The 12,915-nt window shown below is 36.0% G+C and overlaps 1 protein-coding gene across 3 annotated transcripts in view; it reads right to left on the reverse strand.

The window, feature by feature from the left end:
• RYK (receptor like tyrosine kinase) overlaps positions 1-12,915 on the reverse strand; it is a 93,592-nt gene that overhangs the window by 25,277 nt on the left and 55,400 nt on the right. For 2 of the 3 annotated variants that reach the window (XM_030934046.1, XM_030934052.1), the window contains exons 7-9: positions 11,900-12,000; positions 8,668-8,802; positions 5,651-5,737 (exon numbers count right to left, since the gene is read on the reverse strand). In XM_030934046.1, the coding sequence (XP_030789906.1) occupies positions 5,651-5,737; positions 8,668-8,802; positions 11,900-12,000 (323 nt within the window). The remainder of the gene's footprint in view (positions 1-5,650; positions 5,738-8,667; positions 8,803-11,899; positions 12,001-12,915) is intronic. The other variant, XM_030934048.1, reaches the window with a different exon arrangement.

The raw sequence follows: 12,915 nt of genomic DNA on the forward strand, positions 1-12,915 counted from the left end.
AAAAGAAATTGTCTTGAATAATAATACTACATATATGGCATTAACATTTTCTGCTATTAGTAAATAATTATCTTGGACTATAAGGTAGGTAGGTTTTCATTATAAGTTACAGGTAAATCTAAATAGATCTAGATAAAAATTCTACTGCAGTCTCATTAAACAAGTCAATTTTCCCAGAAATTTTTATATTAAAATCAATTAAGTTTTCATAAACAAAGCAGAAAATGCAATAACGTACTGGAAAAATATATGCAACACATAAGGCATATATATTGCTAACTTCCTTTTTCCCTATTTAAATAGCTCATATAAATCAATAAGGAAAAAAATTGAAAAAGAGGCAGAGGATATAAACACACAGTTTACTGAGAAAATAAAAAACAAATGACACACAATACAAAACGACTCATAGCCTCAGTCCTAAGTAAAGAAATGCAAAGTAAATCAATAGATGCCATTTCCCCTGTCAAATTGAGACACAAAAATTTCCACTATCTACCTTTGAGAGTTTCGGCAAGAGTGTGAGAAAACAGGCTCATCAATAGTACCTTGGATAGATGCAGAAAGCAACATGTAACAAAATTTTGAAATGCAGATATACCTTGCATCATCAATCCCATTGTTACAGATATAGTCACAAAAGCTCATCTATGTATAATGTAACAAGAGCACTGTTCAATGGCAAAAAACTCAACCACCAAAGTACCCATTAACAAAGAACTAATTAAACTGACACAATGGGATACTATGTGGCTACTTTTAAAAAATGAGATAGGGCTGTATGTACTGACAGAGGAAGATCTCTAAGGTATATTAAATTTCAAAAACAAGGTACAACTTGTGTTTACATATCTTAATATTTCTTACAAATTAAGGAATTGTTTATATATGATGGCTACTTTTCAAGATGGGAGAATTTACGTTTTCTATTCTGTTTATACTTTCTAACCCAACAAACATTACAGGTGTAAAATGACTACAAAAGTTATGATTGGAGATTATGGCATATTCTGTTGCTTTCTTCTTTTTACTTCTCTGTGGTTAAAAACAAACAAGAAGAACTAATAATACAGTAGTAAAAATTAGTTAACTTTCATACGATAACCAAAATTAGAACTATGCCATTTTAGTTTTAGCTTCTAAACTTACGATTTTTGGTCCAAAGTAGCAAAACAGAACAAATTAACTTTTAGGTCAAAGTTTTTGAAACAAAAACATGATAATGCAATTTACCAATATCTTTAAGTCTACATCTCCAAAGGAATTTTTAAGCCTTCAAATAGTTGCACAAATCCACAAGGATTCCTCATCTTGTAGGGACCACAACCTTAATAGTAGAAAGGAATTTCTCCACTACTTGAAAAGAATATTTCTTATTATAAAATTGAAAATGCAGCCAGGTGCAGTGGTTCACACCTGTAATACCACCACGTTGGGAGGCTGAAGCAGGGGGATCACTTAAAGCCAGGAGTTCAAGACCAGCCTGAGTTGGAACAAAACAAGCCCCCATCTCTATTTTAAAAAGTTTTTTAATTAGTTGGACATGGTGGTGCACACTGGCAGTCCCACCCACTGAGGGGGCTGAAGCTAGAGGATTGCTTGAGCCAAGGAGGTCAAGGTTGCAGTGAGCCATGATTGGACTGCTGCACTCCAGCCTGGGCAACAGAGCAAGACCCTGTCTCCCAAAATAATAATAATAAACAAATAAGAAGTGAGTTTGAATTTTAAAAAATAGTTTTTAAATGTTAAAACAAACTTAATAGTATAATATACTATTTATTCTTAAAAACCCTTTCAAAGAAACCCATAATGAATTTTTACATCAGTAGTAAAAACAGCAATAACAATTTGTAAAGCTCAGGCCGGCAACATGGTGAAACCCCATCTCTACAAAAAAAAAAAAAAAGTAAGCAGGGTGTGGTGGCGCACACCTGTAGTCCCAGCTACTCAGGTGGCTGAGGTAGGGGGATTGCTTGAGCCCAGGAGGTTCAGGTAGGGGGATTGCTTGAGCCCAGGAGGTTGAGCTATGATTGCGCCACTGCACTCCAGCCTGGGCGACAAAGTGAGACCCTGGCTATAAATAAATTAATTGGTTAAATAAAAATTTATAAAGCTTCAGACCAATGCAGTAAGAGGCAGAAAGAAATGTAAAAGACTGGCAAAGCCAAGATTTATATTCTAGACCCACCTAGGAAAATGCTGAACCAACAATAAAACCCAACCCACTGAATTCAGATACTATGATTGTCACGTTTGGTCTTTAAATGTGGAACTGTCAAAGCTGAGAAATCTCAAATTTCATTTACTTCCACATCTACCCATTGGAATCTCATTCCTGCTTCACTTCCTCTTGCTTCACTTCTATTACTTGCTACTAAGTGTTCCTTTTCCAAGCAGCTTCTCTTAGTTAAGACTATTGTAAGAACGTAAAATGGGTAGACAAAAAGCCAAGGATCTGAAACATTCGGTACTTCTTTGGAAAAGGTGCTTCATACCAATGTCTGCCAGAATAAACTCTACGTGTCTACAAACTGCTTAAAATGTGAGATTTCTTAGTAAATGGCAGAATGTGCCTTTATTACTCTTTCTATAACCTAAATAATTTCCAATGAAATTATGGCCAGGACTGCTGGGGGCTAGTAGGATCTTTTCAAGACTGAAAACTAGTAATAGTTGGAGGTCCCCGCCCAGTTAAAAAGACTTTACCATTCCCTCAACTGGTAAGGAGATCTAAGTACAACAAATGGTAATTTCAGAATGTGTCATTTTGTACTTACTTTTTTCAAGTTTTTAATTTTGATAAGCATGTTCTATTAAAGCAAAGGATGCTTGAATGATGATCTAAGAAAACTCAAAGATAAAATAACTTTATCCATTTAGTAAGAAAAACTCGTTTTCTTGGATTCCTTTCCCAGTCTCAATAGTCTTTTAATTTTACATAATGAAAGGTCTATCTTCAAGATGTATACATTTGAAAAGGGTACTAATTAAATATATTCTAAAAGTTACAAGGATGCACAAAATGATTTTTAAAATCAAACACTTGTTTACTTACAAAACTATAAAAATTTAGCAGCTATAATAAAGAAAATAAGAATTTAATACCAATAAACCCAAACTGATTCACTTATTTTATGGAATTCAATTTCACAATATTTACTGTGTAAGATTCAGGCTGCTAATTTCAATCTCCAGAAATTTATACTGGAGTATCTATGAAGTCTCTGTATAAAATTATGAATATTTTTAAAAGTCAAACTCCAATTTTCTACTTATGCCTAAAGGCAAAGGTCAGTGCTTTCTAAAATACTTTTGTTTTTTTGTATTTTATGCTACACTTCTAATTTTGCAACATGTAACAAAGCATACAGATTTGTGAAAGACTTTGGTCAGCTCTATGTGGCTACAACTAAACCTAAAAACAACATTCCAAAATAATCAGTCTCAGAGACAGTCATGTGGTGCTATCTCTCTAACAAATTCGAGGCAAGTATCCTGGTCAACGCACTTCCCCTCTGTCCCCCACAAGGACTCACTGTGCTTTCTCTTATTTCCGCACAACTCACAAAGAACATTATCATTACAGAGGTAAAGCATAGAAACAACCAGTGACTACAGGTCAAGCATATATGGAAAGAGAAGTCTTATCTTGTGAAACAGTCCAAGTATACTCATTGTGTTTTCTTATCACTATTATTTCCTTTTATCTCCCCTTCCAATCCTAAATCAACCCAACTTTGTATAAAAACCTCCTGCCTTAATTCAGAACAAGTCAATAATAGCTCAGTTCCACACAGTCTATAGAATACTTACAAACCCTAGAAGAAATATTTGAATTAAGGAGACTCCTTAGGAAAAAAAAAAATGAGAAAAGAGTAACAAAAGGCTGTTGTTTAATAACCTTATGGCTCAAATTTTACATTTACAAAAAGTAATATGTAAACTCTCCCAGTTAGAAAACCTACTGGGACCTAACTTACACTTGGTCTCAGTCAAAGGACAAGAAGGGATGGACCTAACGTAAATACTACCCTTTAAAAGTGTTTTTGGTGCTGGGAAGGGGTGAATGAATAAAATAAATATTGAATGATACAGTAAGTTAAACCATTTGTTTAGACAAGATCAAAGAGGTGTGTGTGTATGGATGTGTTTGCAGCAGCCTTAAACAAACAATTTTGTTCAATTAAAACCAATTCCAAAGATTTTTTGTTAGATTGGCACAAGCCAACTTTTTACAAACAATAAACATAAACCCTTCGTACTTTCCATGTATTCCTTTAAGTAAATTTAGAAACAATTCTTATAAATTAACTTCATAAACTGTAAAATTTTATCGGTTTTTACTCATAAAACTGAATTTAGTCTTCCCTTCAGTTTCTGAAGGGAAAGTGCCAGATTTGTTTTTAGAAATTATTACCATGCCTTCTCAATTTACATCAGACCTGACAGACATTAAGTACCCTATAAATTATCGCATTTTTCTTTCTCTCTAAATAAGCAAATAAGACTTACTTCAGAATCATTATTATCATTTTTTAAAATTAAAACAGGATCTTGCTCTGTCACCTAGGCTGGAGTACAGTGGCATGATCAGGGGTCACTGCAGCCTTGAATTCCTGGGCTCAAGCAACCCTCCTGCCTCATCCTCCTGAGCAGCTGGGACACAGGCATATGCTGGTACCACACCGAGCTATTTTTTTTTTTTTTTTTTGTAGAGACAGGGGTCTTGCTATATTGCCCAGGCTGATCTTGAACCTATGGGCTCAAGCAATCCTCCTGCCTTAGCCTCCCAAAGCATTGGGATTACAATTGTGAGTCACTGTATGCAGCTCTTAATTCAGAATTATTTAAGCTTTTACAAGTATCTGTTGTAATTACAATTCTAATATTTTTTCAAGTCTTAGGAAATAAGCCATATGCCTGCATAAGCAACACTGTAGTATCTCGATAGGGAATCTTTAATTAAATAACTTATATACATCAGTAAATTAAAAATTAGGCATCATATTTCAAATGATGGCCCAAAAGAAGAATATTTAGTGAAAACAGGTATTCCGTTCATGACAATATAAACCAGTGCTATCTTTTAGAGGACAATCTAACAATATCTATTAATTTTTTTTTTTTTGAGACAGAGTCTCACTCTGTTGCCCAGGCTGGAGTGCAGTGGCATGATCTCGGCTCACTACGTCCTCCGCCTCCCGGGTTTGAGCAATTCTCATGCCTCAGCCTTCTGAGTAGCTGGGATTACAGGCATGAGCCACTGCACCTGGGCTCTATTAAAATTTTAAATGTACACACCCTTAGGCCAGCAATTCCAACTATGGCTATACCTGCAAAAGTATACCAACATTAGATATAGTAACAATGAAATCGAGTGGATGCAGTTTGACTTGCAATTAACTGAGTAATATCTAACAAATGTCTCATGTCTTAATTTAGCAGACTTCTGTTTTTCTATACTTAATGAGAACAACCCAAATTTCCAAAACAATTAGGCTCCTATAAGATAATTTTTGTTTTAAACTAAATTAACATGGATTGATTTAAAAGGTATGGCACACACTGGGGAACTGAGACAGAATTTTGCTGGCATCAGCCACCTGAGACAGAAGAGCATCACGGAAATACTATGGAAAAAAGATCCTACCTTTAACTGTTTTGACAAATGCTTGTTTTTCTTTATTTGGATCTTTTTCATCTATTAAAATCCCATGGAAAATACGCCCAAAAGTACCTAAAAGGAAAAGTAATAATTAATGAGATCATATACCCTTCATAAAATTATAGTATGAAACTTTCTGGAACAATACAACATAAAACAAAAATAACAAGGGCATATATGATCAACAACATTATTCTAGCTCTAGAGTAAAAAGACCAAAATCTTTGGTTTTAATGACTGTTAAAAGTTTTTTGTAACTATTACACACCTTGTTTTCAGAAACGCCATATTTAAACTAAGTATATGAAAACTTTCCTGAATTATACTAAATAAACTAATGATATAGCCAGGAGCACTGGAGCTCAGTAATGAAGTATCCACAATGGCATTTATAAGTTTCTAGGCTTAGCCTCAGAGAAATGATGAAAAGACAAAAATGAACTTTCCTCTCTACTGCAGAGCCTTAAAAAGTAGCTTCAAGGGAAGGCCAAGGGGTACCAGTTTTGGATCCAGACAGTCCTAGGTTCCATTCCTTCTACCACTCTCTCCTCAGAAGGTCTCAGACAAGCCAATTAGACTCTTGGTTCACTGGTAAAATGTGTTCCTAAAAACTCTTAGCATGAGAAGAGGCTGGGCACAGTGGCTCATGCCTGTAATCCCAGCACTTCGGGAGGCCGAGGTGGGCGGATCACGAGGTCAGGAGATCGAGACCATCCTGGCTAACACGGTGAAACCCTGTCTCTACCAAAAATACAAAAAAATTAGCTGGGTGTGGTGGCAGGCACCTGTTGTCCCAGCTACTCGGGAGGCTGAAGCAGGAGAATGGCGTGAACCTGGGAGGTGGAGCTTGCAGTGAGCCAAGACTGCGCCACTGCACTCCAGCCAGGGCAACAGAGAGAGAGACTCCATCTCAAAAAACAAAAACAAAAACAAAAAACTCTTATAGTAATAAGAGAAGTTAGTTATGACCTTTGGGGTGCTGGGGGAGGAGTGATTAAAAATGAACTAAGAAAATCCACCTAGATTTTATTACCAATTTTGTAATTGCCCATAAAAAGCTCCCAAACAAGATGATCATTGAAAATCAATCTCATTTTACTCTTTCTCACTAGAAAATTGTTTACTTTCCTTCCTTCACAATTTAAAAGATAAACTTGCAAATAGTTTCACTTAGATGTGGATGCCATGCATACAAATAGGCTTGCTCTAATGCTTTCACTCTATGAGGTGGAGTTGTTTGTATCCATATATCAGGTCTCACTGGGGCCTAGAGACAGAGTAACTTGTATGCTCGAGGCAGAAAAGACTTTGGATAATCTTAATTTAAGACACTTTGCTTGAAGCTGAGTAAATACCTTCAAACACTGTAGTCAATACACAGAGCGACACACCCTGACCTGTCTTCCTCACAAAGGTTTTCCCTTCTCTCTCCACCCAAGTTCACCTTGCTTGACTGAACTTCGTAACTCTTTTGCACTGCAGCACTGTCTCCTGTCTCCTCTTCCCAGTACCTAGTCCCATTTTTAAATATTACTGCCAAACACAGATTTACATATAAAAACAATGGATGTAAGGAACATACACAAAAATATGTATGTACATATTACTTTACCACAATGTTACAGCAATTCACATTCCTACCAGCAATGTAAAAGAGTGTGTGTTCCTCCATACCTGTCAACCTAGAAATTATTTTTACTTTTTCACAGTCTAACGTAAAAAAAAATCGCATGTAACTATTGTTTTCTTTGCATTTATCAGATTTCCAGTGAACCTGACCACCTTTTTAAATGTTAATCAGCCACCATATTTTCTTTTCTGAAATCAAAAGAATTTTAAAATAAACTACTATGGGCCTGAAAAGACCAAAAAAGAAAAACTCTACCTGGTTCAGAATTCCTTCTTCTCAAATCATACCACTACCACAGATTGCCTATTCTATTCCACTCAGAGACCAAAAGAAACTGCAAATATAACATTATTAACTGATCTCTCTTTTTTTTGTTCTTTAGGAAATGCTACCTGGTCTACTTACTCTCTTCAGATTGCAAACAGATCTGCAAACTAGTTACGCTCAGAAATCAGTCAACTATAACAAGTGGCGATCATGCATTTTAAGACATACCAGAAAATCTGCTTCCATTAATTACCATTTGTTACTGGGGACAATTTAAGTACCTGACTTAGTTGTGATTGACCTAAATGTGTCCCAACCAGCAAAGGAATACATAAGAAGGACTCATAAGTATCCAAAGCATTCCAAGCTGAATTACGGTGGGAGTAAAAAAGTAATTCTCTATTTAACAATATGAAGAGCTCAGTACAGTATTTTATTATTAATTTCTGTCCTCTTCTTTCAGCATCTCCCTAATCAATATCCCCCAACTCAAAAAGGAAAGCAAGGCCCAGTGAGAGGGGAAGGGAACCATACTAATATCCGGCAAACACTATTATATGTTAGTTCATTTACTGTACCTAATTTCATCTCATCTTTATAACTAGTCTAAGAGATGACAACGCAGTCCAAATTTATAGAAGAGGAAGCTGGAGACTGAAGACATTACGTGGTTTCTCCAAAGTCACACAGAGAATAAAATGTGGGATTAGAACTTAGGACCAAAACCAAAGCCCATGTCCACTCCTTACACTACAACCCCTAAGTTATCTATCAGAGAGAAAGTAACTTAGAATATTTCAAAGAGACCTGCCAGGTAGTAATCATTTTAAATAAAAACTAAACAGATAATACACCTTAAACATAGCAAACAATAATACACATGCTTTAATATACTTGAAAATCAAGAACTGCACCAAAGTTGTACGAGGCACATTAAAGTATAAAGAGAACATAAAAATAATTTTTGTAAGAGAAAAACCATACATTGCTTCTTATCCTTATCTTACACACAAAACGAGATGAAATTTTTTAAATATTTGAAAAAAGTGTTTATAGTCGTAACATTAAATCATACTTAAAAAACTGACTTTGAGATAATAAATACCTTCTTGGAGTACATCTTTTAGAGTTATCCTCTCCCTGGATATTGCTATATCCTTCACCTTGGCTTTGGCTTCCAGAAGAGTGACACTTCTCAAGTCGTTCTTCTCTATCCGCAAGGTAGGATAACCTAAGGAGCCAACAAAGCCAAACCAAGCAATATAAATACCCTTATTATGGTATTGGGGTCAACTAGTTCAGTTAGAACCTCAGGACTCAAGTCCCAGGAATGAGTGTAAGAATCATAAAAGGAAACAGGCATATATATGAACTAGGAGAGTTATTTGAAGGCCACACTAAATGTTAAAGAAATGTCTTCTCGCCCACCACAATACTACTCCAAAATGTTAAAATTCTGAACTGCAACAAGAAATCCTAAAAATAGCATTACCATGACCACCACTTCAATTGCCTTTTAGCCAAATGAAACAAGCTTGACCTGTGAAATTTCATTTAATCCCTCTTATGGACAGTTTTTCTCCCAAAAGATTTTCTAATATAATCTCATAACAAACCAACTTTTCAAATGAAGATTTTTTTCAAACATCTCATTTGAAAAGTTTTGTTTGAACAAACAAAAAGTTTCAAACAAAAAGTTATTTTTGTTTGCAAAGGCTTTTTTCAAACAAAATACATAACCAATTTAATTATTCTGGTATTACCACATCCTAGCAAAACCATTGTGAGATTCAAATTTATTAAGTTCCTTTAATTCCCATTCATTCTTAATTCAATGACAGCAAAAACAGAATTTACAGTTACAAATTAGTTTTCATTTCAAGAAAAAAAAATGTTAGAATAAAAGGAAAATCTGGTGTTAGCAAGTAGAAGTTGCAATGGCATCTCTAACGATTTACTAGCTTTAGCAGATATTGGGAAGAAACCTCCCCTCAAAATTAGTGGACCTACGCAATGATCATCTATGGTTGCCAGGAGAACCACATGAAAAGTTCTGGGCAACTTTACAAAAGATGTAGGCTGACACCACCTGAAATCACTGACTGGCAGCAGTTTGACTGTGATAGACTATCTAGGTGTGTGAGTACATGTGAATGTTTATGTTTAATTCTACTTGGAGTTCTCTTAGTTTCTTGGATCTGTGATCTGTTGTGCTCTGTTATCTTAGAATATTCTTGGTTACTATGTCTTAAAATAATTTTTTCTTCCTCTTTTTCTATCTGTAAACAAATGTATTTCTATTGTCCTTTTTAAAAAGTGTTTGTTTTTAGCATATATATGGTAAGTAAATTATCTAGTTCCTTACGGTAATGGCCACAATTACAAACAAGTAAATTTCTTATAGATGGCAACAATCTTTAAAAGATAAATTTATTTCTTTTGACTTTATTTATTTATTTATTTTTTAAGATGGAGTCTCACTCTGTTGCCCAGGCTGGGTGCAGTGGCATGATCTCGGCTCACCGCAAGCTCCGCCTCCTGGGTTCACGCCATTCTCCTGCCTCAGCTTCCCGAGTAGCTGGGACTACAGGTGCAAGTCACCATGCCCAGCTAATTTTTTGTATTTTTAGTGGAGACAGGGTTTCACCATCTTAGCCAGGATGGTCTCGATCTTCTGACCTCGTGATCTGCCGGCCTCGGCCTCCCAAAGTGCTGGGATTACTGGCGTGAGCCACCATGCCTGGCCCCTTTGACTTTTTTAAGAAAGTATTTTAGCATATATAACAACAATTACCTACCTCTTTGAGGTCATATATAACAATTAAGAATCCATTCTAATGAGCCAAGATTGAGATCTAAATATTAAATGCAATGATGTGCCTGTTCTGAGTAGCTTAAACTACTTTCACATCTATTGTATTTCCTAAAAAGCATATATTTCTTTCTTCATTAGTGGGAAGAGTAGCTGCCATTATTATCTCCCTTAAATTTCGTTTACTCCATTATGCATTCTCCCCCTCCTTTTTTCTTGCCACTGTCTTATTGAAGAAACTGGGTCAGCTACCCTGGAAAATGTTTGGCTTCTACTTCTTCAAGTAGTATTTCCTATAAACTGTAAGTCAGGTCTATAACCTTGATTAGATCCAGGTTAACTTGTAGGGGGTGCAGTAGGGAGAGAAAAGAACGCTCCATGAATGGTACATAATATCCTTGGGTACAGAATACCTAGGTCCCTACTTTTAGTAACGCTGAGTTCATCAGTGTATTCAGGTGGTGACAGCCTCATCCGTCAATGGCAGAGTTCCCCATTTTCCTTTTAATCACTGATGATCTTTTTCTGAATCAACTATTTCATCAGGAGTTGCACATGTGATTTTTCTAATTATATCATTCCTTCCACATTTATTAGCTGAGAATTATCTGTAAAGAAACATTTTCTCTCATCCACCAGCACCATCTGGTTACTCTGAAATACAGTTCATGTAGTCAGTTGGTAGAGTAAGGTATTCACTGGAGCCTTAGTTACCTTCATAATGAACAATTTTGCTAAATAAGGTACAAATCTGTGGACTTTTACACATTTTACATCTTAATTCATTATAGTCATTATTCACTTTGATGATCAAATGGTCCCATTTTTAGCCAGTGGGAGTTCTTCAAGTCTTAGCTATTTCCTTGATATCTGACTCAGCAACATGTCCCAGGCTTATCTTGTTCACTTCCTGACCCAGACCTGGAATCAGCCATTTCTCCAAAAAATCCTGGTTCTTTTTCATGGGAGACAGTACTGGAAAACCACAATAGGGCACTGGGTAGAGGACAGATATTCTTCATCTTATTTTACTAAAGAATAAATGCTAGTCCAAAAAAGGAAATCAGATCCGACATTCTCAACACTCCAGTTGAGAATAACTTCCTATTATGATTAAAAAACAATGTAGTCTTTACCATGGCCCATAAGACCATCAAACAATTCCTTACAATCTAAAGTCTCTGTCTTTATGTAGCTCAATGGTTAATTAAATATAGTTACCTGAAAATCTTCCTTTTGAATTTCTAAAGAAGTGACTTAGTAGCCCTTTTAGTATGATAAATCTATGGAAATCTCCCCAAAGCCACACCATTTCTAGCAAACTTAAATTTCATTTCTGACACCTCAATTTTAGAATGTTTCATTCAATGCTCTAGAAAGCAAAAGTTGAAGAGCACATCTAATTTTGCATGCTTTAGATACGATTTACACAACATGTCTCACAAGAACACTAACCATGCAACACCACTGGGAAGCAGCATAGACAGCTTTAGTAAACTGGCTTTAGAATTAAATTAACTCTTACTGGTGACAGGAGTTGCATTGTTGGGTGTGTCAGCTCTCAGATACTGAGTCGTCTGGGTGGATGGCTGAGACAGCCCCTGGGAACTACTGCTGGCACTAATGCTGCAAACAATTTTTGAGAGAAATATTTGACAAGTCAGTTTCAATGAGAAATTTCCTTTTTCCATAAATACAAAATGCACACAGCCATTATAACCAGCCTAAAATCCTGATGGAGACCACAATAATTCATGATGTTCCATACTGAAATTTTAATCTAACTCCTATAGAGCTCTATTTTTTCTTTCATTTCTATCTTCAAAATCATTAAGCAAGTTCATCTTATCAAAATTATTCAGAAATGTAGGTACTAGTGCTCAGACACCTCAGGTAATTGTCCTAAACTTCACACAAAGATATGTTAGGGAACTACGGATCATCTCTCAAAATAAGAGCCCATGCCACTCAATTAGACTGCTTTTTAGAAAAGAAGAAGAAAGACAGGCTTCTTTCAATGACGGTCCAATATCAAATGGCCTACAGATAAAGGAAGAGCAAACCAAGTCAAATGTGCCAACACGCTCAGAGCTTAGAAAGGAGTATTGGCCAGGTGTGGTAGCTCACGCCTGTAATCCCAGCACTTTGGAGGCCAAGGCGGACAGATGACCGAAGGTCAGGAGTTTGACACCAGTCTGGCCTACATGGCGAAACCTCGTCTCTACTAAAAGTACAAAATTAGCTGGGCATGGTGACGCATGCCTGTAGTCCCAGTTACTCGGGAGGCTGAGGCAGGCTTGAATCTGGAAGGCGGAGGTTGCAGTGAGTCAAGATTACGCCACTGCACTAAAGCCTGGGTGATAAAGTGAGATTCCACCTCAAAAAAAAAAAAAAAAAGTATTAAATTTGGTTTAAGTTCATTTAATCACAATAAATTTTGCTGCTTCTACTTCCCCAATCCCTCCTTTTTATCCAACTTCTGGGAAATCTCTAGTACTTGAAGCATTACACCATATTCTCTAAATAATACACAACACTAAG

This window comes from Rhinopithecus roxellana, chromosome 1, assembly GCF_007565055.1.
Source record: "Rhinopithecus roxellana isolate Shanxi Qingling chromosome 1, ASM756505v1, whole genome shotgun sequence".
Taxonomy (NCBI): Eukaryota; Metazoa; Chordata; class Mammalia; order Primates; family Cercopithecidae; genus Rhinopithecus; species Rhinopithecus roxellana.